We start from the raw sequence: 27,492 nt of genomic DNA on the forward strand, positions 1-27,492 counted from the left end.
AAAAAGCCCTCCGTAAAGCTAGGACATCTTACTACACATCACTAATTGAAGAAAATAAGAACAACCCCAGGTTTCTTTTCAGCACTGTAGCCAGGCTGACAAAGAGTCAGAGCTCTATTGAGCCGAGTATTCCTTTAACTTTAACTAGTAATGACTTCATGACTTTCTTTGCTAATAAAATTTTAACTATTAGAGAAAAAATTACTCATAACCATCCCAAAGACATATCGTTATCTTTGGCTGCTTTCAGTAATGCTGGTATTTGGTTAGACTCTTTCTCTCCGATTGTTCTGTCTGAGTTATTTTCATTAGTTACTTCCTCCAAACCATCAACATGTCTATTAGACCCCATTCCTACCAGGCTGCTCAAGGAAGCCCAACCATTAATTAATGCTTCGATCTTAAATATGATCAATCTATCTTTATTAGTTGGCTATGTACCACAGGCTTTTAAGGTGGCAGTAATTAAACCATTACTTAAAAAGCCATCACTTGACCCAGCTATCTTAGCTAATTATAGGCCAATCTCCAACCTTCCTTTTCTCTCAAAAATTCTTGAAAGGGTAGTTGTAAAACAGCTAACTGATCATCTGCAGAGGAATGGTCTAGTTGAAGAGTTTCAGTCAGGTTTTAGAATTCATCATAGTACAGAAACAGCATTAGTGAAGGTTACAAATGATCTTATGGCCTCAGACAGTGGACTCATCTCTGTGCTTGTTCTGTTAGACCTCAGTGCTACTTTTGATAATGTTGACCATAAAATTTTATTACAGAGATTAGAGCATATCATAGGTATTAAAGGCACTGCGCTGCGGTGGTTTCAATCATATTTATCTAATAGATTACAATTTGTTCATGTAAATGGGGAATCTTCTTCACAGACTAAGGTTAATTATGGAGTTCCACAAGGTTCTGTGCTAGGACCAATTTTATTCATTTTATACATGCTTCCTTTACGCAGTATTATTAGAAAGCATTGCTTAAATTTTCATTGTTACGCAGATGATACCCAGCTTTATCTATCCATGAAGCCAGAGGACACACACCAATTAGTTAAACTGCAGGAATGTCTTACAGACATAAAGACATGGATGACCTCTAATTTCCTGCTTTTAAATTCAGATAAAACTGAAGTTATTGTTCTTGGCCCCACAAATCTTAGAAACATGGTGTCTAACCAGATCCTTACTCTGGATGGCATTACCCTGACCTCTAGTAATACTGTGAGAAATCTTGGAGTCATTTTTGATCAGGATATGTCCTTCAATGTGCATATTAAGCAAATATGTAGGACTGCTTTTTTGCATTTGCGCAATAGTTCTAAAATTAGAAAGGTCTTGTCTCAGAGTGATGCTGAAAAACTAATTCATGCATTTATTTCCTCTAGGCTGGACTACTGTAATTCATTATTATCAGGTTGTCCTAAAAGTTCCCTGAAAAGCCTTCAGTTAATTGAAAATGCTGCAGCTAGAGTACTGACGGGGACTAGAAGGAGAGAGCATATTTCACCCATATTGGCCTCTCTTCAATGGCTTCCTGTTAATTCTAGAATGGAATTTAAAATTCTTCTTCTTACTTATAAGGTTTTGAATAATCAGGTCCCATCTTACCTTAGGGACCTCATAGTACCATATCACCCCAATAAAGCGCTTCGATCTCACACTGCAGGCTTACTTGTAGTTCCTAGGGTTTTTAAGAGTAGAATGGGAGGCAGAGCCTTCAGCTTTCAGGCTCCTCTCCTGTGGAACCAGCTACCAATTCGGATCAGGGAGACAGACACCCTCTCTACTTTTAAGATTAGGCTTAAAACTTTCCTTTTTGCTAAAGCTTATAGTTAGGGCTGGATCAGGTGACCCTGAACCATCCCTTAGTTATGCTGCTATAGACTTAGATTGCTGGGGGGTTCCCATGATGCACTGAGTGTTTCTTTCTCTTTTTGCTCTGTATGCACCACTCTGCATTTAAAGTGACTGATCTCTGCTCTCTTTCACAGCATGTCTTTTTCCTGATTCTCTCCCCTCAGCCCCAACCAGTCCCAGCAGAAGACTGCCCCTCCCTGAGCCTGGTTCTGCTGGAGGTTTCTTCCTGTTAAAAGGGAGTTTTTCCTTCCCACTGTCGCCAAGTGCCTGCTCACAGGGGGTCGTTTTGACCGTTGGGGTTTTTTTGTAATCATTGTATGGCTTTTGCCTTACAATATAAAGCGCCTTGGGGCAACTGTTTGTTGTGATTTGGCGCTATATAAATAAAATTAATTTGATTTGACTTACAGGTAACTCCAGACTGTCTTTGATCATCCTGGAGCTGATCAATGGGTGAGCCTTTGCCATTCTTGTTATTCTTCTATCCATTTTGATGGTTGTTTTCCATTTTCTTCCACGCGTCTGTTTTTTTTGTCCATTTTAAAGCATTGAAGATCATTGTAGATGAACAGCCTATAATTTTTTGCACCTGCGTATAAGTTTTCCCCTCTCCAATCAACTTTTTAATCAAACTACGCTGTTCTTCTGAACAATGTCTTGAACGTCCCATTTTCCTCAGGCTTTCAAAGAGAAAAGCATGTTCAACAGGTGCTGGCTTCATCCTTACATAGGGGACACCTGATTCACACCTGTTTGTTCCATAAAACTGACGAACTCACTGACTGAATGCCACACTACTATTATTGTGAACATCCCCTTTTCTACATTATTTTACTAACAGCCCAATTTCATAGCCTTAAGAGTGTGCATATCATGAATGCTTGGTGGTGTTGGATTTGTGAGAATCTACTGAATCTACTGGTACCTTGTTTCCCATGTAACAATAAGAAATATACTCAAAACCTGGATTAATCTTTTTAGTCACATAGCACTAGTATTATTCTGAACACTACTGTACAGTGACGCAAATAAGTATTTGAGCCACTGTCAATTTTGCAAGTTTTCCCACCTACAAAGAATGGAGAGGTCTGTAATTTTATCGTCGGTACACTTCAACTGTGAGAGACAGAATTTAAAACAAAATTCAGAAAATTACATTGGATGATTTTGAAATCATTCATTTGCATTTTATTGCATGAAATAAGTATTTGATACAACAGAAAAACAGGCCTTAATATTTGGTAGAGAAACCTTTGTTTGCAGTTACAGAGGTCAGATGTTTCCTGTAGTTCTTGACCAAGTTTGGGGATTTTGGTCCACTCCTCCATACAGATCTTCTCCAGATCTTTCAGGTTTTGAGTTTCAGCTCCTTCCAAAGATTTTCTATAGAGTTCAGGTCTGGAGACTCGTTAGGCCACTCCAGGACCTTGAAATGCTTCTTACGGAGCCCCTCCTTAGTTGCCCTGGCTGTGTGTTTCGGGTCACTGTCATGCTGGAAAACCCAGCCACGACCCATCTTCAATGCTCTGACTGAGGGAAGGAGATTGCCAATGATCCCATCCATTCTCCCTTCAAAACGGTGCAGTCGTCCTGTCCCCTTTGCAGAAAAGCACCCCGAAAAATGATGTTTCCACCCCCATGCTTCATGGTTGGAACAGTGTTCTTGGGGTTGTTCTCATCCTCCAAACATGCTGAGTGGAGCTGATTCCAAAAAACTCTTTGCGACTGTGGTCCCAGCTCTCTTCAGGCCACTGACCAGGTCCTCCCGTGTAGTTCTGAGCTTTCTCAGAATCATCCTTACCCCACGAGGCCACATCTTGCATGGAGCCCCAGACTGAGGAAGAGTGACAGTCATCTTGTGTTTCTTCCATTTTCTAATAATTGCACCAACACTTGTTGCCTTCTCACCAAGCTGCTTGCCTATTGCCCTGTAGCCCATCCCAGCCTTGTGCAGGTCTACAGTTTTGTCCCTGGTGTCCTTAGACAGCTCTTTGGTCTTGGCTATGGTGGACAGGTTGGAGTGTGATTGATTGAGTGTGTGAACATGTGCCTTTTATACAGGTAACGAGTTCAAACAGGTGTAATTAATACAGGTAAAGAGTGCCGAACAGGAGGGCTTCTTAAATAAGAACTAACAGGTCTGCGAGAGCCAGGATTCTTGCTGGTTGGTAAGGGATCAATCAAATACTTATTTCATGCAATAAAATGCAAATTAATTATTTTAAAAAAAATCATACAATGTGATTTTCTGATTTTTTTTTTTTTTCACACACACACATTATGGCACTTTTGTTCATATGGCAGAACATTTATAATAAAATTGTGCTATACACTACTTTTTAATTCATTTTTGGATTTTGCATATAACAATGCAATTAATTGCGATTAATCATGGAAATAATGCGATTAATCGCAATTACATTTTTTTATCGTTCCCCAGCTCTAAAAATGGACTGCATTTATATAGTGCTTTTCCATCTGCATCAGATACTCAAAGCGCTTTACACACTAATGCCTCACATTCACCACAATGTGAGGGTGCTGCCATACAAGGTACTCACTACACACCGGGAGCAACTAGGGGATTAAGGATCTTGCTCAAGGGCCCTTAGTGTTTTTCTGGTCAAGCTGGGATTTGAATCGAGGCTCCTCTGGTCTCAAGCCCAATGCTTAACCACTAGACCATCACCTCCCTTATCCCACAAGCACGCTTTTAATATATAGATGATTTACCACCCCCTGCTGGACTGGAGTTTGAGTCCAGAAGGTAAATATCAACATCCATTTTTAGGTGTTGTTTGACAATATCTGTAGTTTCTCTAAAAATATTCATCCCATCAACATTCCATTTTGGCGGCGTTCATCCTTGACTCAAAATACATAAGCATACCAAACGGCAAATGTCCATGTCCCAGTTTGTCCATGGTTGAAATTGCATGCACACACACACACACACACACACACACACACACACACACACACACACACACACACACACACACACACACACACACACAAACAGAAATAGTGGTGGAAGACATCAAATGCATTATCCTTTTCACTCGTGGTAAGGGCAACATGACACTTAATTAAACTGACTAAACCAATTGAATTACAAAAATACACTCACTCACTCATCTTCAACCACTTAGTCCAATTAAGGGTTGCGGGGGGCTGAAGCCTATCCCAGCAATCATAGAGCACGAGGCGGGGTACACCCAGGACAGGATGCCTGTCGCAGGGCCACAGACAGACAAACAAACACATTCACACCCCCATGCACACCTATGGACAATTTAAAGATTACAATCCACCTAACCCGCATGTCTCTGGGATGTAGGAGGAAACCGGAGCACCCGCAGGAAACCCATGTAAACACGGGGAGAACATGCAAACTCCACACAGAAAGGCCACAGGTGGGAACAGAACACATGACCTTCCAGCTGTGAGGCAACAGTGATAACCACTAAGCCACCGTGCTGCCCTTTACAAAAACACAATAAATCAATAACACTAACAAGACTGTTAAACTAACATGAATCACAATAACATTTAAAACCGCAAAACCACAAACTCCCATTGTGCACTGAAGTACAATGTCTATTGTTCACTGTTGTTCACCGCATTCATCCTTGACCCAAAATACATAAGCATACCAAACAGCAAATGTCAGCTTTCCCCAGTTTCTCTGTGCTCGAAGCCATACACATGCACACACGCAAACACACACACAGAGGCCACTTGGCTCTCATAATATATACGAGGTCTATTAGAAAAGTATCCGACCTTATTATTTTTTTCAAAAACCATATGGATTTGAATCACGTGTGATTGCGTCAGACAAGCTTGAACCTTCGTGTGCATGCGTGATTTTTTTCAGCCTGTCGGTTGCGTCATTCGCCTGTGAGCAGGCTTTGAGTGAGGAGTGGTCCAGCCCCCTCGTCGTTGTTTCATTGCCAGGAAATGGCGGAATGATTTGGGCTTTTTTTCCATCAGAATTTTTTCAGAAACTGTTAGAGACTGGCAGCTGGAAACCATTAGAAAAATTTATCTGGCTTTCGGTGAAAATGTTACGGGCTTGGTAGAGAATAAGGAGTGTTACTGTCACTTTAAGGACGGCCCCCAGCAGCTGTGGGGCGCGCCGCGCTCCGAAGCCGCCATCGACAGGCTGAACGACCACTTCATTTCTAAACGGATGGCTGTCTGGATCCGTGACCATCGTGTGCCATTTCTCTGGTTATCACAAGAGCTGGACATCAACCATTTTCTGGCAGATTTCACTTTTAACAAGAGATTTTGTCATGGAAAGCCGAGCGGAGGCTTCGCGCGTCACGATGGATTCGCTACTGGAGCGAGACAAAACCACCTCCGTTTTGGTCTCACAGGACGGCTTTGAGATGGCGTTCAGACAGCTGTCGGTGGTTTTTCCATCGAGTGATTATCCGAGAAATTGTAGATGTGCCTGGACATGCCACAACATGTCCCGTGAGGCTTCATCACAGCGTTGCCTTGCGCCATGCGGCACCGCCGCGACGCACGAAGCCTCCGCTCCTCTTTCCATGACAAAAACTCCTGTAACAGTGGAATGTGCCGTTCATTTCCAAACTGGACGCTGTGTTTTATCCGGGATGTCATCTGGCTAGCACAAGAATTGTGAAAAGACCTGGACATCAGCACTTTTTCGGCACACTGAGACAGACGTGCGGAGGAATTCTGCGCGTCGCGGCGGTCCCGCATGGCGCAAAGCAACGCCGTGATGAAGCCTCACGGGACGTGTTCTGGCATGTCCAGACACATCCACAATTTCTCGGATAATCACTCGATGGAAAAAACCACCGACAGCTGTCTGAACACCATCTCAAAGCCGTCCTGTAAGACCAAAACGGAGGTGGTTTTGTCTCGCTCCAGTAGCGAATCCATCGTGACGCGCGAAGCCTCCGCTCGGCTTTCCATGACAAAATCTCTTGTTAAAAGTGAAATCTGCCGGAAAATGGTTGATGTCCAGCTCTTGTGATAACCAGAGAAATGGCACACGATGGTCACGGATCCAGACAGCCATCCATTTAGAAATGAAGTGGTCGTTCAGCCTGTCGATGGCGGTTTCGGAGCGCGGCGCGCCCCACAGCCGCTGGGGGCCGTCCTTAAAGTGACAGTAACACTCCTTATTCTCTACCAAGCCCGTAACATTTTCACCAAAAACCATCTGAATTTCTCGAATAGTGTCCACTTTGATGTCCCTCACAGTTTCTGAAAAAATTTTGATCAAGCAAAGCAGCAGTCTCTGAGCCATTCCTAAACAATGAAAAAAACGACGAGAGGGGTGGATCACTCCTCACTCAAAGCCTGCTCACAGGCGAATGACGCAACCGACAGGCGTGAAAAACCTCACGCATGCGCACGAAGGTTCAAGCTTGGCTGACGCAATCACACGTGATTCAAATCCATATGGTTTTTGAAAAAAATAATGTCGGATACTTTTCTAATAGACCTCGTATATTTGTATATGTTATAGGTGTCACAATACATGCATTTGTACTGAACCATATGGCACGCACGTGATGGTTCAGTTCATAGAACTGCAGGCAGAATGCAAGGTATGACAGCACAGTATGATAGATGTGCTTATTTGTTTCCATAAGTCAATGACATTTTGTTTCATTTCCACGGACTGTCTCTCACTCTAGTTCCACGCACTGTGCAGGAGGTGTGGCCAGACCCTCATTGCAAGAGGCATGGCCACACCCCTGAGTCTGCTGTGTGTTTCTGATGTGAAATGCGGAAATGGCAAACCAGGCAGTTAAAGTAGTGAGCGCACTGTTCCAATCAGAAACTTTTGGACCATAAATGGAATTGGTTAATATTCGTTTTTCTTCTGAAAAATTAACCTGAAAGTGAAAGTGTACTGATACGCATTTGTGTTGAATCGCTGTCCCTGGATAGAAATCAGTGTGCATTGGACTTTAGACAGATAACACCACAAACTAATAAATTGACGTTTTATATTAATTAGTGTAAAATTTCATAGATGAAATGGCTGCTGAATAGTGACACTGCGAACAATTATTTCAAATCTGTACACAGTGAGGTTTTATGAAATGTTGTCATTTGAACAAAAATAAAACAAACTTAAAATGGACAAAATATTGAAGAGAGCCTGGAGTCTGGCTCTACACATCACATGACATAAACACACACAAAAAAACCCAAAATACTTAACATGCTGTACAGTAATTTAATCTCAACACGAACAACAAGACATGTAATAAATTCAGAAAAATTTAATGAAAATGTTTACATTTACACTTTGTCTCACAGTGCTAAAGTGTCTGATGGCAACTCTGTACTGCTCAGATTAAAGCTCCAGTACCAAACTCATACTGAACCATGTAAACAGTAATATGTGCTGAACTGTTCACCCACTACCACTTGGAAGTCCCTATGCCTAGTTCTGAGGGCATTGGGAAAGCATTGCCTGTCCTGCTGCACACTACCAACCACATAGGTGCTGTGGTGAGTTAGGAAGTGGGTCACCATCTCGTAACTGGTGTAACAAGAGTCAGTGTACAGAATGTGGTAGAAGCCCCTAATGGGACTAACCAGCTGAATACATATGGCTCTGGTTCTGCTGGTATGTCTCATGTCTAACTCATGTTTCCCTGTACTTATCATAAACCTGAGATTGGTAACATAGCTGGACTGTGCATTGGCAAATACATACACCTTGAACCCCCTGACGTGGTTTTTCCCTTCAGAAAGACTGATGGAATCCCTCCAAATCATCCTTTGTATGCCACACTGCCTCATCAATAGCCACCTCTCTGTGTCTTGTAAATGGCTGTGTGATGCGACTAGTGTGTAGGTGTAGCGTTAGTGTGCTTGCCATCTCTCACTGTCAGCCCTCTCCGCAAAAAGAGAGCCGAGTGCGTAAGTCTCTCTTGCCAATACATAGTCTCTCCACAGCAAGTCCTATGCAGTGCCTCCTCGTGGCTACAGATGGTAACTGGGCACCGTAAGGCCCCAGGCTGAACTGCAGGGAGCACGGAGGAGGTCTGGCACCCAGACATGTGGCATGCATGGCCCACCAGTGTGTGGACACGCCCTGATGCCCATGAACCAGATCCCCAGCTATGGGTAAATAGCACGGGTAAACGGAGCTCGTTAGCCTTTGATGGCAGTCCGTCTAGGGGAAGGTAACCATGATTTCAAGTCCGGGTAGATGGAGCTCATTAGCCCCTGGAAGGCTGTCCATCTAGGAGAAGGACAACCCTGACTCCAAACCCCCAGCTATGGGTGAAATAGTCTCACCACCACGAGGGCTCATATTTTTTTTTTTTTAACTGCTGTTGTCCACACAGGCGGAGAGGACTTTACAAGTCAAAGGAGTAAACCTCCAAATCCGGAGTGGAGACCCGCAGGTGGTTCAGTGTTATAACTAACACCGTTTCGGCATCTCCTGCAGCCAAGCTGACGCCAAACGTCATGTCGTTTGGAGCTCGTCAGCAGGGCCGAGAGGGGGATCCTGATGATTGGGCCACTCAGGATCTCCATATTCTGGCCCAGGCTTCGCGGGGCCACTCAGGATCTCCATATTCTGGCCCAGGCTTCGCGCCCTGGAGAGGATACTCCAGCCCCACTGTAAAGTGTGGACACAAACTGGAAGTTGTCAGTTACAGGTTATAAGCCCTTCCTAAACTGGTGTACAGGACGGACGCAATGGGGCAACCTTGATGGTGGGAAGGACCTTCGAAGTCCTATTGTCCGACTACCGCCTGCCTTAAGCTGGGCAGCCCTGAGCCAATAAGGTGTCAGTCCGCCATCGTCTGTTGCTCCAGAGGGTGCCTGGAGCTTAGTGTTTGACAAACATGAAAAGCGGACCGAACCTAGCACCTAACACTAGTAACAGTCACAGAAATTTTCAGGGGAAGAGCCCCGTTTTGCGTATTGCTACTTGGAATGTGCGCACAATGTGCACAGGTTTCTCTGAAAACCTACAAGAGGTGGAAAACATGAGGAAGACTGCTATCATTGACAGATAATTGGCTAGACTAGATATCAGCATAGCAGCCCTCTAAGAAACTAGACTGGTGTCAAGTGGCTTCATGAGAGAGGTGAACAACACCTTCTTTTGGAAGGGTAGAGGTCCCGACGAGCCCCGCCAACATGAAGTTGGCTTTGCTGTTAGAAACACTCTACTAGATGCTGTAGAACCTCCCACTGGAGGAACAGAACATCTCCTCTCCATGCGACTCAGCACTACTACTGGACCTGTCAATATCTTCAGCATCTATGCTCCAACTCTGAATGCCTCTGAAGACACTAAGGACCAGTTTTATGAGCACCTGAATGATCTGATTGCGAGTTGTCAAAAGGATGAGCCACTGTTCTTACTAGGGGACTTTAATGCCAGAGTTGGCACAGACCATGAGTCCTGGCCTACCTGCCTTGGCCACCATGGTATAGGAAGGATGAATGGAAATGGACAGAGGTTGTTGGAATTGTGCACTTACCACAACCTCTGCATCACCAACTCCTTCTTTGAGTGCAAACCATGGCATAGAGTGCCATGGGAACACCCAAGGTCTCACTGCTGGCACCAGCTTGATCTTGTAATCACGAAACGGACTGCTCTAAACAGTGTCCTTCTCATCAGAAGCTACCACAGTGCGGACGGTGATACCGACCATGCCCTTGTGAGTACTAAAGTACGCCTAAGACCTCGAACTCAACATCGCTCCAAACCAAAAGGTCGACTTTGTATAAATGTCGCACACGTCAATCCCGGATAAAGTCACTGAGTATGTGTCTAGGCTAGATCACACTTCCCATCAAAAACCACATCATGCCCCCGATGCAACAACAAAGTGGAAGGCCATGCAAGACGTCATCCACAGTACAGCACTTACCACGTTTGGCAAGAAAGGCTGGCCCGGTCAGGACTGGTTCAGTGCTCATATTTCCACAATGGAGCCTGTAATTGAGGCCAAACGCAGAGCCTTCTTAGCTTACAAGGCCTGCCCCAGTAGTCAGACACTCACAGCACTTAGGAGCGCTCGCAATACCGCGCAACATACTGCCAGAGAGTGTGCTAACGACTTCTGGCGGCAACTATGTGAAGGGATTCAGCGAAGCATCGAGGGATGTATACATCGAGGGATGTATAGTGGCATCAAGAAGGCTCTAAGACCAACTGTGAAAAAGTCTGCCCCTCTGAAATCCTTGTCAGGGGAGATGATCACTGAGCGTAAGCAACAAATGGCTAGATTGGTAGAACACTACTCGCAACTTTACTCACAGGAGACGTCAGTCTCAGATGACGTTCTCAACAATATGGATGATCTCCCTGTTACAGAGGAACTAGACGAATTGCCATCTATTGAAGAACTCAGTAAAGCCATCGATTCCCTCCCATGCGAGAAAGCACCAGGTAGTGACAACATACCACCTGAAGCCATCAAGCATGGGAAACCAGCCCTACTTCAGCCACTGTATGAATTACTCTGTCTCTGTTGGGAGGAGGGGGCTGTCCCTCAAGACATGCGGGATGCCACCATAGTGACGCTTTACAAAAACAAGGGAGACCGCGCGGATTGTAACAACTATAGGGGCATTTCACTACTGAACATAGTGGGCAAGGTGTTTGCTCGGATCCTTTTAAACAGACTAAAAATCTTGGCCGATCGTGTGTATCCAGAATCCCAGTGCGGTTTTAGGGCAGGAAGGTCTACGACAGATGGTTTTTTCCCTACGACAATTGCAAGAAAAGAGCAGAGAACAAGGTCAACCCTTGTACATGCTGTTTATAGACCTGACCAAAGCGTTTGATCTAGTCAGTAGGAAGGGCCTATTTGAGCTTCTAAAGAAGATTGGCTGCCCACCAAAACTTTGTAGTATGGTGGTTTCATTCCACACCAACATGAAAGGAACAATCTTGTATGATGGAACCTGCTCAGATTCATTTTCCATCAATAGCGGGGTAAAGCAAGATTGCGTGCTAGCACCTACACTTTTTGGAATATTCTTCTCCATACTTCTGTCGCACACCTTCAGCACATCCACCGATGGTGTTTATCTACATACAAGATCTGACGGGAAACTGTTTAACCTTGCACGACTTCGTGCCAAGACTAATGTGAGGACAGTTCTCATACGAGAAATGCTTTTTGCAGACGATGCTGCACTTGTAGCCAACACAGTGGCTGCTCTTCAGAGACTACGCAATTGTTTTGGCACTGCTTGTCAGAAATTTGGACTTATTGTAGCCTGGGAAAAAAACTTACGTTTGTGCACAAGGGGTAAGCACATCCCCTACTATTACCATGGATAACGTGGCCTTAAAAACAGTGGACAACTTTACCTACCTGGATTCCTTTCGTTACCAGCACTTTGTCACTAGACACTGAACTGGACAAGCGGCTCGGTAAGGCTAATACTACGATGGCCAGACTAACCCAGAGGGTATGGGAAAACAGGGCTCTGTTACTGCACACAAAAGTACAAGTATACCAGGCCTGTGTACTGAGTGTCTTACTGTATGGAAGTGAGACATGGAACACATATGTGCGACAGGAAAGGCGACTAAATGCCTTCCATATGCGATGCCTTCGGCGCATCCTAGGGATTACTTGGAGGGACAAAGTACCCAACAGTGACATACTGCAACGGGCTAAGATACAGAGCATCTACTCCAGCCTCAGCCAGCGTCGCCTTCACTGGCTAGGACATGTTAGACGTATGGAGGAAGGAAGGATTCCTAAGGATGTGCTGTATGGCCAGCTGGTCAGTGGGTCCAGACAAGTTGGTTGTCCTGCATTACGCTTCAAGGACACCTGTAAGAGAGATCTGAAAGCATGCAGTATCTCTTTAGACACCTGGGAAGCGCAGGCTGAGGACAGAGCTGCCTGGTGCCGGACAGTGTATAAGGGTGCCATAGAGGCAGACAAAAAAGGGGAGAACTTGTAACAGAGAAGTGGAGAAACAGGAAGAATGCAGCAACAAATGCACCCCCATTCATACACCACATATGTACTGTATGCAACAGGGCATGCAAATCAAGGAGTAGACTTCTAAGCCAAATCAGGAGTCATAACAGAAGCATCACTCCTAGGGGCACACAGATGGTCTCCTGAGACCGGACTGCCAAAGAAGATGATGATGATGCCACACTGCATCATCAATAGCCACCTCTCTGTGCAAATTATAACATTCTCTGGAGCGCTCCAGTACTGCATCCAGTACAGGCCTTACTTTATACACTGGGTGCTTCCTCTTTGTAGCTGCCCTTATTATTGGGCTGCTAATATTGGCAGGGTCTTTCTTTGGGTTATTGCAGTGGAAATACTGGCTTATCTTTTGGAAGCGATTTCTTGACACTGTGCTTGCCACAAAGTCGTTCCTGAGGTATCTGTTTCTGCTCCAGTACTCTGGAAATGAATTCTTCTGGTTCACTCCCATTAGTATGAGGAGCTCCAAGTAAGCTCTCATTTCATCATCATTCACACGGGACCAGTTACTGTCTGGTTTTCCCCCTTTCTCACATACCCATTGAGCATATGTGTTGGTCTCTGTTCTCAGTGTTTTCACCAGATCCTGGGAGAAAATTAAGTGGAATGCCTGCAGGGGTGTGGTGTCTGGCCTGAGGTCCACACCAGCACCAGGGATTTTACTAGTAAAATCTTCCAACTGATGGTGTCTCGGGCATTGTGACCACCCATCATCATGATTATCATCATCATCATCATCACACCCTATTTCTGATGCCTCTGGCTCCAAGTAGTCATCATTGTGCCATATTGTCTCAATCCTTGTTACATGCTGTCTACCAATTCTGTTGTGTGCACTCTGTTCAAGGCCTTCATCTGGATCAGTACAGAAACCATCTTCTTCCCCTGAGCTGGTGTCAAGGTCTTCACTGAGACAGGTGGAGCTACCGGACTCACTGTATGTCTCCTCTGAGCAGCTATTGTGACTATCTGGAGCATTATGGCTGCCCTGGTGCTCATCACTGGGCTGGGTGTAGGGCTGCAACAAACGATTATTTGGGTAATCGATTAATCTGATGGGGTTTCGACACGATTAATCGATTAATCGGATTAGCAGGGAATTTTTTAAAAATGTGCCAGGGAAACAATTTTTCTCTCCTTCCATCACTTTATTTAACAACAGAACATTATTTGAAAACTTAAAATACTTGAAAATCAACAAATTGTCAAATGTCCCTTGGCTGTTGAAATATAAAATAATAAAGAATAAAACAGTTTATAATAAAGAACAAAAATAATTATTTCAAATGGCATTGCTTTATCAAAGGACTGAGTTGCCATAAAACAACATTGAAACATATGTTATAAAATATATGGTGAAAAAAGAGGTATTTTTATTGCTGCAAATGAGCAATTAGCATAACCAGTTCACCATAAAACCTAAATCAAAAACTGTAGCCTGACTCATTATATGTGCAACATTCTCTGTATAACTTGTAAACTATGTGGTCATTTCACAATGACACACATGACTCATCCCACATCTCTGTCTGTCTCTCTATCTGTCTGTCTGTCTGTCTGTGTGTGAGGGAATGAGAGACTCTTCACTCTCATACCGTATTTGAGCAAACTTTGGAAACATGAAGGCTTTCAACTGTAAAATAAAGCCTATAAATGAATTTCTGGAGCTATACAAGCAGAAGCAGCTCATTTTATGTGAAGACTTTGACGAAGTTTTTTTCCGCTGCAGCGCTGCTCGGGTCTTTGTCTGCGGGGGAGGGGGAGCGGCCAGTTCTACACAGCCTGGCTGGATTTTAGAAAAACTACCTGATAGCACTACCAAACTACCTGTGACGGCGCTGTCAGAACACTGTGGCGCAGCGTCGTTGTTCCATTGTCTGGGGAGAACCTTGTGTTATAATGTTTTCCGATTGTCCGCTGCGTGGAGTGTGGCAGGAAAAACCGAAGACGCTTTCTCGTGAGGTGCGAGAAGAATTTGAACGTTTTAAACCAATAAATAAATAAATAAATAAATAAATAAAGCCACTTGTCCGGTCGGACAATGATTTAGAGCTATTACTTGTCCGATTTTACACTTGTCCCAGACAATCAGACAAGCGTTAATGTTGATGGTAGGACTTTGACAACATTAAAAAAAAAAAAAAAACTGTCGGTGCTGTTACTGTTCTTTTTCTTTTTCTCTCACTCTCTGCCCCTCACCTCACTGCTCTGGGAGACGGGCAGACAGCCTGAGCCTGACTAGATCCAACCGTCAGGCTTCATATCACTGCCTGACTTGTCATACTGAGACGTTACGACTGCTTACACAAAAATAAACAAACATTTGTTAACTTACCCAGACACTGAGCTCTCCCCTTCCTCGTTGATGACTCCGATATGCTTTCGTTTGAGATGCTGCATCATTATCGTTGTACTCCCGTGCCATGCGAGGTCTGACTTGCAAATGTTGCAGTTAACAAGCATTGTTAAACATAATTTGCATTGTTTAACATAAAGTGCTCCCACACTTTTGAAGTCTTAACTTTCTTTTGTCTACTTGCATCTGCCATATTCTAACTGTGTAGTTCTATGAAACAGCGTCTGATCTGCTTTGTGCACTGGTCGCTACTGGCGTCAGAAGCGGCCAGCAGCTTCTGACGTCATAATCGCTTGACACAACGCATCGATGATGCAATGTGTTGCCAACGACTGTTGTCATCGAATTTTATCAATTTTATCGATTTTATCGATTTGTTGTTGCAGCCGATATTCGATATTACCATCAGTATGATGTATCCAGGTTCCACTTGGTCTCTCAGGTCCTATCTACTTTCTCCACGATTTCACTGTCCAGTGCCCAACTCTTATTTACTTACACAGTGTTAGACTGCACTCACTGAGATAGTTGTGAAGAAAAAATGTCTCTTGGGCTTTGGTATCAGAAGGAAGGGTTGCCACGAATGTGCACTGTTCTACCCATCAATCATCCTTTCCTGACACCCATGTAAATGATCCATGCATGGCCTTTTGACCCCAGGGAAGGGAAGGAAGTGGTTAATTTCCCAGTCCTAAAATCAAATGTCTAAATGTCAGTGTGTCCGCTCAGTGGATTCGGTGCACGTGCATGTGTCAGCATACGCCATCACAGTGGAGAGGATGACAGTGGTGCGGGTAGAGACAGAGGGGGCTGGGAGTGATGGACCCTTTGATGAAGTACCATGTAGGACCAAAAGTAATTGAACAATTAACTGCTGAGCTGTTTCCACAGTTAGATGTGGTCACTCATTTTTGTTTTAATAAGTCAGCACAGAAAAGCTGTAGAGGTGATTTCTTGGAAGTATACTGTGTAAATACCTGATGGCAACTGAGCTTCCGTCTCCTCTCCAGCTGTCACAACCTGAGTTTGGCTGTTGGTAACATTTTGCTCCACACAACCTGTCCAGGTGTCATTGCATTCCTCTTTCCAAGGCAAGATGCCGGGCTCCCCATTACCCAGCCTGGAAATATACTTCTTCTTCTGCTGCACCTGAGTGGGATCCTCCTGAGTTAATGTGGAGAAATTCATCCACCTTGCATCTGTAACTGTGAATAAGAAAATACTGGAAATGGTACAATCTGGGAAAGTACATCTCTGTTCACACATGAACTCGATGCAAGATAACTTCAGTGATTTTCACTGGTAGAAGTGGTTTACTGTCAGTAGTTTCAGTTTGCCTCATATAATTACAATGTTTAGCTGTTTTGCCTGTGATGTGTTTGTGTTCTGAACCTATACTACACTGATTAAAATAACTATTTTCCCAACACCCAAGTAAAAGTGGAATCAAATGATATCTAAAATACAGACTGAATAACACGAGTGTCTCTTTTAAGATGGCTTGTACAAAAAAATGAATGAATATAAAGTTGTAATGACAATTATTGGAATCTTTAATAAAACATAAATTTTGCTGGAGTAGGAAGGGTGAAGTTACTGACATTCCAAATTCACAATTCTGCTGAGCAATGAGCTCTGCGACAGACTGGTGGGTTGTAACCTGTCTCACGCGCTATGACTGCTGGGAAAGGCTCCAGCGCTCCCCACTCCCCAAGTCACAACAGATTTTTATAAAAATTCTACCTTACCTCTAATTTTGCAAAGTACTGTATGTCTGCAAGTAGTCCTTTTTGCTGTGTGTGTAAGTTAATTTTGACTCAAACACATAATGAGCATGTAGCGCAGAATGCAAGCTCTACAAATGTATTTCAGCCTCATTTCATTGCCAAATAGCAGGCGTAACTCAAAGAACTGATTTTTGTTTTCATATATGTAAAGTAAGTATTTGCATATATATATTATATATATATATATATATATATATATATATATATATATATTCACATACACACACAGTGGGGTAAAAGTATTTAGTCAGTCCCTGATTGTGCAAGGACTCCTACTTAGAAAGATGAGCGAGGTCTGTCATTTTCATCATAGGTACACTTCAACTATGAGAGACAAAAAAAAACAAAAAACAAATCCAGGAAATCACATTGTAGGATTTTTAAAGAATTTATTTGTAAATTATGGTGGAAAATAAGTATTTGGTCACCCACAAACAAGCAAGATTTCAGGCTCTCACAGACCTGTAACTTCTTCTTTAATAATCTCTTCTGTCCTCCACCTGTTACCTGTATTAATGGCATCTGTTGGAACTCATTATCTGTATAAAAGACACCTATCCACAGCCTCAAACAGTCAGACTCCAAACTCAACCATGGCCAACACCAAAGAGCTGTCGAAGGACACCAGGAAGAAAACTGTAGATGTGCACCAGGCTGGGAAGAGTGAATCTACAATAGGCAAGCAGGCTGGTGTGAATAAATCAACTGTGGGAGCAATTGTAAGAAAATAGAAGACATAGAAGACCACTGATAATCTCCCTCAATCTGGGGCTCCACACAAGATGTCATCCCGTGGGGTCAAAATAATCATGAGAACGGTGAACAAACATCCCAGAACAACATGGAAGGACCTGATGAATGACCTGCAGACAGCTGGGAACAAAGTAACAAAGGCTACACACTACGCACAGAGGGACTCAAATCCAGCAGTGCCAGGTGTGTCCCCCTGCTTAAGCCAGTACATGTCCAGGCCCATCTGAAGTTTGCCAGAGAGCATATGGATGATCCAGAAGAGGATTGGGAGAATATCATGTGGTCTGATGAAACCAAAATAGAACATTTTGGTAAAAACTCAACTCGTCGTGTTTGGAGGAAGAAGAATGCTGAGTTGCATCCCAAGAACACCATAGCTACTGTGAAGCATGGGGGTGGAAACATCATGCTTTGGGGCTGTTTTTCTGCAAAGGGGTCAGGACAACTGATCCGTGTTAAAGGAAGAATGAATGTGGCCATGTATCATGAGATTTTAAGCGAAAACCTCCTTCCATCAGTGAGAGCATTGAAGATGCAACATGGCTGGGTTTTCCAGCATGACAATGATCCCAAATACACCGCTTGGGCAACAAAAGAGTGGCTCCGTAAAAAGCATTACAAGGTCCTGGAGTGGCCTAGCCAGTCCCCAGACCTCAACCCCATAGAAAATTTGTTGAGGGAGTTGAATGTCCATGTTGCCCAGCGACAGTCCCAAAACATCACTTCTCTAGAGGAGATCTACATGGAGGAATGGGCCAAAATTCAAAAGCTCCCATGACCGACACGAAATCAAGGACCGAGACGTCACCCGGTATGGTGGAGCCGGGGCCCCACCCTAGAGCCAAGCCTGGGGTTGGGGCTTAGCCCACGGGGCCCGGCTGAGCTCAGCCCAAAAGTGCGATGTGGGCCCACCCTCCTGTGGGATCACCACCTGCAGAGGGGGCCATGGGGGTCGGGTGCAGAGAGGACTGGGTGGCAGTCGAGGGCAGGTGGTCCGGCGGCCCTGTCCGCGCTCACAGCCTCTGGTTGTTGGGACGTAGAACATCACCTCGCTGGGGGGGAAGGAGCCTGAGCTTGTGCGGGAGGTTGAGGGGTACCAACTAGAGATAGTCGGGCTCACCTCCACGAACAGCTTGGGCTCTGGTACCCAACTTCTGGAGAGGGGCTGGATGCTCCACTTTTCTGGCGTTGCTCACGGGGAGAGGTGGCAAGCTGGGGTAGCATTGCTTATTGCTCCCCAGCTCAGTCGCCATGTGTTGGAGTTCACCCCGGTGAACTCCAACACATGTCCAACACCTGTCCCCTACGCCTTCGGGTTGGGGACAGGTCTCTCACTGTTGTTTCGGCCTATGGGCAAAGCAGCAGTGCAGAGTACCCAACCTTCTTGGAGTCTCTGGGAGGGGTACTAGATAGTGCTCCGACCGGGGACTCCATTGTTCTCCTGGGGGACTTCAACACCCACGTGGGCAGCGACAGTGAGACCTGGAGGGGCGTGATTGGGAAGCACGGCCTCCCCGATCTGAACCTGAGTGGTGTTCAGTTGTTGGACTTCTGTGCTAGTCACAGTTTGTCCATCATGAACACCATGTTCGAGCACAGGGGTGTCCATAAGTGCACGTGGCACCAGGATACCTTGAGTCAGAGATTGATGATTAACTTTGTAGTCGTATCATTTGATCTTTGGCCACATGTCTCGGACACTTGGGTAAAGAGATGGGCTGAGCTGTCGACCAATCACCACCTGGTGGTGAGTTGGATCGGCTGGGAGGGCAGGAAGCCGGTCAGACCTGGCAAGCCCAAACGTATCGTGAGGGTCTGCTGGGAACGACTGGCGGAACCCACTGTCAGCGGGGTCTTCAACTCCCACCTCCGGGAGAGCTTCTCCCAGTTCCCGGGGGAGGTTGGAGACATGGAGTCCGAGTGGACCATATTCTCCACCTCCACTGTCGATGCAGCCGCCTGCAGCTGTGGTCGCAAGGTCTCTGGTGCCTGTTGCAGTGGCAATCCCCGAACCCGGTGGTGGACGCCGGAAGTAAGGGATGCCGTCAAGCTGAAGAAGGAGTCCTACTTGTCTTTGTTGGTAGGTGGGACCCCAGAGGCAGCTGACAGGTACTGGCAGGCCAAGTGTGCTGCAGCCTGTGCAGTCGCAGAGGCAAAAACTCGCATGTGGGAGGAGTTCGGAGAGGCCATGGAGGAGGATTATCGGTCGGCCTCGAAGAAATTCTGGCAAACCATCCGACACTTCAGGAGGTGGAAGCAGCTCTCCGCCAACACTGTCTATAGTGCGGGTGGGGAGCTGTTGACCCTGACTGGGGATGTTGTTGGGCGGTGGAAGGAATACTTCGAGGATCAATTGATCAATCCCATCGTCACATCTTCCGAAGAGGAAGCAGAGAATGGGGACTCAGAGGCGGGACTCGTCCATCACCCAGGCCGAAGTCACAGAGGTGGTAAGAAAGCTCCTTGGTGGCAAGGCTCCTGGGGCGGACAAAGTCCGTCCTGAGTACCTTAAGCCTCTGGATGTTGTGGACTGTCCTGGTTGACACGTCTACCCCTGGACTGGCAGACCGGGTTGGTGGTCCCTCTGTTTAAGAAGGGGGACTGGAGGGTGTGTTCCAACTACAGGGGGATCACACTCCTCAGACTCCCCGGTAAGGTCTATTCCAGGGTGCTGGAGAGGAGAATTCGACCAATAGTCGAACCTCGGATTCAGGAGGAGCAGTGTGGTTTTTGTCCTGGTCGCGGCACACTGGAGCAGCTCTACACTCTCCATCGGGTGCTCGAGGGTTCATGGGAGTTGCCCAACCAGTCCACATGTGCTTTGTGGATCTGGAGAAGGCGTTTGACCGTGTCCCTCAAGGCACCCTGTGGGGGGTGCTCCGGGAGTACGGGGTCCAGGGTCCTTTGCTAAGGGCTGTACGACCGCAGCAGGAGCTTGGTTCGGATTGCCAGTAGTAAGTCAAACCTGTTTCCAGTGCATGTTGGCCTCCGCCAGGGCTGCCCTTTGTCACCGGTTCTGTTCATTACCTTTATGGACAGAATTTCTAGGCGCAGCCAGGGTGTAGAGGGGTCCGGTTTGGGAACCACAGAATCTCATCTCTGCTGTTTGTGGATGATGTGGTCCTGTTGGCTTCGTCAAACCAGGACCTTCAGCGTGCACTGGGGCGGTTTGCAGCCGAGTGTGAAGCGTCCGGGATGAAGATCAGCACCTCCAAATCCGAGGACATGGTTCTCGACCGGAAAAAGGTGCCTTGCCCTCTTCAGGTCGGTGGGGTGTCCTTGCCTCAGGTGGAGGAATTTAAGTATCTTGGGGTCTTGTTCACGAGTGAGGGACGGATGGAGCATGAGATTGATAGACCGATTGGTGCAGCGTCTACAGTGATGCGGTTGCTGTATCGGACCGTCGTGGTGAAGAGAGAGCTGAGCAGGGGGGCAAAGCTCTCAATTTACCGATCAAGCTACGTTCCGACCCTCACCTATGGTCATGAGATTTGGTTCATGACCGAAAGAACAAGATCGCGAGTACAAGCGGCCGAGATGAGTTTCCTCTGCAGGGTGGCTGGGTGCTTCCCTTAGAGATAGGGTGAGGAGCTCTGTAACTCGGGAGGAGCTTGGAGTCGAGCCACTGCTCCTCCACGTCAAAGGAGCCAGCTGAGGTGGCTCGGGCATCTTTTCCGGATGCCCCCTGGACGCCTTGCTGGAGAGGTGTTCCGGGCACGTCCCATCGGGAGAAGGCCCCGGGGAAGACCCAGGTCACGCAGGAGAGACTCCGTCTCTGAGCTGGCTTGGGAACGCATCGGGGTTCCCTCGGAGGAGCTGGGGGAGGTGTGTGTGGATCGGGAGGTCTGGGTGGCTTTGCTTGAGCTGCTGCCCCTGCGACCCGACCTAGGATAAACGGAAGAAAATGGATGGATGGATGGATGGAATGGGCCAAAATACCAGCTACAGTGTGTGCAAACCTGGAGAAGACTTACAGGAAACGTTTGACCTCTGTCATTACCAACAAAGATTATGTTACAAAGTATTGAGTTGAACTTTTGTTATTGACCAAATAGTTATTTTCCACCACAATTTACAAATAAATTTGTAAAAAAAAAAAAAAAAAAATCCTACAATGTGATTTCCTGGATTTTTTCCCCCTCTTTTTGTCTCTCATATTTGAAGTGTACCTATGTTGAAAATTACAGACCTCTCTCATCTTTCTAAGTAGGAGAACTTGCACAATCAGGGACTGACTAAATACTTTTTTACCCCACTGTGTGTGTGTGTGTGTGTGTGTGTGTGTGTGTGTGTGTGTGTGTGTGTGTGTGTGTGTACTTGCACTAGACTGTGTAAATGACATTGTTCAAGGATGGTAATAGGTTATGCAAAGTTTGTATAATGATTTGTTATGGCGTGTGAGTACAGAATGTAATGATCAACGCCCATTGTTAACTGTTACGTAATATCTGTACTTTCTCCAAAAATATTAGTCACATCAAATGTTCCATTTTTGCAGCCTTCATCCTTGACCCAAAATACATAAGCATACCAAAGGGAAAATGTCAACTCTCCCCAGTTTCTCCATGATCGAAGTTATATATATATATATATATATATATATATACATATATATACACACACACACACACACACACACACACACACACACACACACACACACACACACGTGTGCATACACATACACGGGGCCACTTTTAACCCTCTGGGGTCCGGGGGCATTTTTTGGACAGTTCACTCGCTTGGCATAAATGTTTTATTATTGCTGTTAACAGCTCTCCCTGCATCCCACAATCAAGTTTTCTGTCTCTTTTTTCAGGACAACCTGTGCTTTCACAATATATATGTTTTTGTTGTGTTTTACGAGGTCTGTTAGAAAAGTAACGGACCTTTTTATTTTTTTCAAAAACTATATGGATTTCATATGCGCATGCGTGAGTTTTTCCACGCCTGTCGGTTGCGTCATTCGCCTGTGGGCAGGCTTTGAGTGAGCACTGCGCCACCCTTCTCGTCATTGTTTCATTGCGAAGAAATGGCGGAATGATTTGGGCTTTTTTTCCCATCAGAATTTTTTCAGAAACTGTTAAGAGACAGGCAGCTGGAAACCATTCGAAAAATTTATCTGGCTTTCGGTGAAAATTTTACGGGCTTCACAGAGAATAAGGAGTGTTACGACAGCTTTAAGGATGGCCCACAATGGCACACGGCGCGCCGCGCTCTGAGCCGCCATCGAGAGGCAGAGACCACCACATCATTTCTAAACGGATGGCTGTGTGGAGCCGGGACCGTCGTGTGCAATTTCTCTGGTTATCACAAGAGCTGGACATGAGCCATTTTCTGGCAGATTTCACTTTTAACAAGAGATTTTGTCATGGAAAGCCGCGTGGAGGCTTCGCACGTCACGACGATTCGCTGATGAAGCGATACAAAGGAACACCTCCGTTTCGGAGTGCCAGAGGACAAGTTGGGACATGCCCAGCTCTCCACAATTTCTCTTATACTCACTCGACTGGTAAGCACTGAAAGCCGAGATAGGCATGTCCCAACTTGTCCCATGACACGCCGCAACGGAGGTGTTCTTTGTCTTGCTCAAACAGCTAATCGGTCGTTACGCACGAAGCCTCCGCGCAGCTTTCCATGACAAAATCTCTTGTTAAAAGTGAAATCTGCCGGAAAATGGCTGATGTCCAGCTCTTGTAATAACCAGAGAAAGTGCACACGACAGTCTCATATCCACAGAGCCATCAGCTTAGAAATGATCTGGCGTTTTCTGCCTCGTCGTCGCAGCTCGAAGCGCGGCACGCCGAGCGTCCTTAAAGCCGTCCTTAAAGCTGTAGTAACAGTCCTTATTCTCTGTGAAGCCTGTAAAATTTTCACCAAAAGCCAGATAAATTTTTCAAATGGTTTCCAGGTGCCAGTCTCTAACAGCTTCTGAAAAAATTCTGATGGAAAAAAAGTCATTCCGCCATTTCCAGACAATGAAAATCCGACGAGGGGGCGGGACCACTCCTTCCACAAGGCTTGCTCACAGGCGAATGACGTCACCGACAGGCGTGGAAAAACTCACGCATGCGCACGAGGGTTCAAGCTTGTCTGACGTAAAAACATATGAATGAAATCCATCTAGTTTTTGAAAAAAATAAAAAGGACCGTTACTTTATTGACAGACCTCGTATAAGCCAAATTAGCCTGACCCAAATATTTTCAAGCATAGCTTAATATTACTTTTATTCAAGTAATTAAGTAACTTTCAGGGCTTGAAATTACAACCATTTTAGTCATATATATGCTCAAAATGTAATCTGTTCAACTTCAAAAATATTTGAGAGCAATTATTGTGTTGTAAGCTAAAGTCATGGCAATAGCCTCTACATTGATCAGTTATTAATTCAATTCATTTTGTTTCAGTGTATCTTGAAGAGCCAGGCAGAAGAAGATGCTGAGGAAGAAAAAGAACAACAGGCAAGGTCAAGTCAGAGAGAGCAAGGGGATCCACAGATGGATCAAGAGGCAGAGGATGATCAAATTATTATAGAGAGAGAAGGAGAGCAAACAGATCAAGAAGGAAAAGGAAGTAGCTGCAGCAACTCACAATATTACAGGGTTTAATTTAGGTGACAAAGACAGAGGGCCCAGATAGGTAAAGCTGAAGAACTACCCACAAGATAGTTTTGATATGCATGAGCAAGCATTTCACCACAGGTGCTTTGAAAAGCACAAGTGGTTAGAATATTCAGTCAACCAGAATACAGGTTCATTCCATGTCAATTCAACGAGGGCCTCATGCACTTTGTCTCAGATTTTCTTCAAATTTTAATCAAATATTCCCAGACTATTCAGAACAACAAATCTGACGTTTGAGGCCTGTAGGCCAAGTAGTTTCTGAGATATGGCCAATTTAGTGTGCATGGGGTCTGCCGTTTTTTTAGGCAAAAATTATGGCCGTCATTTCTGGAGCCATGTTAAGGGTAGAATATCTCAGCAAATAATGGACTTAGAGGCCTGAAATTTTCTATGACAGTTGTCATGGATACCCAGACCTGGACTACAGTCAAACAGACACTGACACTAAACTGTGAAGTTTATGTATGCTCAAACTATGGAAAATATTACATTGACTATTGCGAGCATCCATGTTTGAGACACTGAAGCATACCATTAGACTCAAAGAAGCCTTTCCATTTCTTGGCTCCTTAATGCCAGCTATACTGGCTATGAAATATGTAAATTTGGCATATCTGTGGTAAACAGTTATTGTGGGAGAAACCTCTGAAATCTGAAAAAAACATTTTGTGGTTGAATTTTATTAGAAGAAAGGCTCATGTGGGCAGTAAATAAAACTCTTCAAACTGATTCCATTTTGAAAGTATTGATATCTACTTTATGTGTTATAAATCAAATCAAATCAATTTTATTTATATAGCGCCAAATCACAACAAACAGTTGCCCCAAGGCGCCTTATATTGTAAGGCAAGGCCATACAATAATTACGGAAAAACCCCAACGGTCAAAACGACCCCCTGTGAGCAAGCACTTGGCAACAGTGGGAAGGAAAAACTCCCTTTTAACAGGAAGAAACCTCCAGCAGAACCAGGCTCAGGGAGGGGCAGTCTTCTGCTGGGACTGGTTGGGGGTGAGGGAGAGAACCAGGAAAAAGACATGCTGTGGAGGGGAGCAGAGATCAATCACTAATGATTAAATGCAGAGTGGTGCATACAGAGCAAAAAGAGAAAGAAACACTCAGTGCATCATGGGAACCCCCCAGCAGTCTAAGTCTATAGCAGCATAACTAAGGGATGGCTCAAGGTCACCTGATCCAGCCCTAACTATAAGCTTTAGCAAAAAGGAAAGTTTTAAGCCTAATCTTAAAAGTAGAGAGGGTGTCTGTCTCCCTGATCTGAATTGGGAGCTGGTTCCACAGGAGAGGAGCCTGAAAGCTGAAGGCTCTGCCTCCCATTCTACTCTTACAAACCCTAGGAACTACAAGTAAGCCTGCAGTCTGAGAGCGAAGCGCTCTATTGGGGTGATATGGTACTATGAGGTCCCTAAGATAAGATGGGACCTGATTATTCAAAACCTTATAAGTAAGAAGAAGAATTTTAAATTCTATTCTAGAATTAACAGGAAGCCAATGAAGAGAGGCCAATATGGGTGAGATATGCTATCTCCTTCTAGTCCCTGCCAGCAGTCTAGCTGCAGCATTTTGAATTAACTGAAGGCTTTTCAGGGAACTTTTAGGACAACCTGATAATAATGAATTACAATAGTCCAGCCTAGAGGAAAAATGCATGAATTAGTTTTTCAGCATCACTCTGAGACAAGACCTTTCTAATTTTAGAGATATTGCGCAAATGCAAAAAAGCAGTCCTACATATTTGTTTAATATGCGCATTGAATGACATATCCTGATCAAAAATGACTCCAAGATTTCTCACAGTATTACTAGAGGTCAGGGTAATGCCATCCAGAGTAAGGATCTGGTTAGACACCATGTTTCTAAGATTTGTGGGGCCAAGTACAATAACTTCAGTTTTATCTGAGTTTAAAAGCAGGAAATTAGAGGTCATCCATGTCTTTATGTCTGTAAGACAATCCTGCAGTTTAGCTAATTGGTGTGTGTCCTCTGGCTTCATGGATAGATAAAGCTGAAACTCTTCAAATAGACCATTCCTCTGCGGATGATCAGTTAGCTGTTTTACAACTACCCTTTCAAGAATTTTTGAGAGAAAAGGAAGGTTGCAGATTGGCCTATAATTAGCTAAGATAGCTGGGTCAAGTGATGGCTTTTTAAGTAATGGTTTAATTACTGCCACCTTAAAAGCCTGTGGACACAGCCAACTAATAAAGATAGATTGATCATATTTAAGATCGAAGCATTAATTAATGGTAGGGCTTCCTTGAGCAGCCTGGTAGGAATGGGGTCTAATAGACATGTTGATGGTTTGGAGGAAGTAACTAATGAAAATAACTCAGACAGAACAATCGGAGAGAAAGAGTCTAACCAAATACCGGCATCACTGAAAGCAGCCAAAGATAACGATACGTCTTTGGGATGGTTATGAGTAATTTTTTTCTCTAATAGTTAAAATTTTATTAGCAAAGAAAGTCATGAAGTCATTACTAGTTAAAGTTAAAGGAACACTCGGCTCAATAGAGCTCTGACTCTTTGTCAGCCTGGCTGCAGTGCTGAAAAGAAACCTGGGGTTGTTATTATTTTCTTCAATTAGTGATGAGTAGTAAGATGTCCTAGCTTTACGGAGGGCTTTTTTAATAGAGCAACAGACTCTTTTTCCAGGCTAAGTGAAGATCTTCTAAATTAGTGAGACGCCACTTCCTCTCCAACTTACGGGTTATCTGCTTTAAGCTGCGAGTTTGTGAGTTATACCACGGAGTCAGGCACTTCTGATTTAAAGCTCTCTTTTTCAGAGGAGCTACAGCATCCAAAGTTGTCTTCAATGAGGATGTAAAATTATTGACGAGATACTCTATCTCACTTACAGAGTTTAGGTAGCTACTCTGCACTGTGTTGGTATATGGCATTAGAGAACATAAAGAAGGAATCATATCCTTAAACCTAGTTACAGCACTTTCTGAAAGACTTCTACTGTAATGAAACTTATTCCCCACTGCTGGGTAGTCCATCAGAGTAAATGTAAATGTTATTAAGAAATGATCAGACAGAAGAGAGTTTTCAGGGAATACTGTTAAGTCTTCAGTTTCCATACCATAAGTCAGAA

The 27,492-nt window shown here is 44.7% G+C and overlaps 2 protein-coding genes across 4 annotated transcripts in view; both read right to left on the reverse strand.

Moving 5' to 3' along the window:
• The window catches only part of LOC117507475, a 203,474-nt gene that overhangs the window by 79,243 nt on the left and 96,739 nt on the right, over positions 1-27,492 (reverse strand). The gene's annotated exons all lie outside the window — the stretch shown is intronic.
• LOC117507473 overlaps positions 1-27,492 on the reverse strand; it is a 153,431-nt gene that overhangs the window by 79,150 nt on the left and 46,789 nt on the right. For all 3 annotated transcript variants that reach the window (XM_034167350.1, XM_034167348.1, XM_034167349.1), the window contains exon 5: positions 16,193-16,420. In XM_034167350.1, the coding sequence (XP_034023241.1) occupies positions 16,193-16,420 (228 nt within the window). The remainder of the gene's footprint in view (positions 1-16,192; positions 16,421-27,492) is intronic.

Source organism: Thalassophryne amazonica, chromosome 3 (genome assembly GCF_902500255.1).
Source record: "Thalassophryne amazonica chromosome 3, fThaAma1.1, whole genome shotgun sequence".
Taxonomy (NCBI): domain Eukaryota; kingdom Metazoa; phylum Chordata; class Actinopteri; order Batrachoidiformes; family Batrachoididae; genus Thalassophryne; species Thalassophryne amazonica.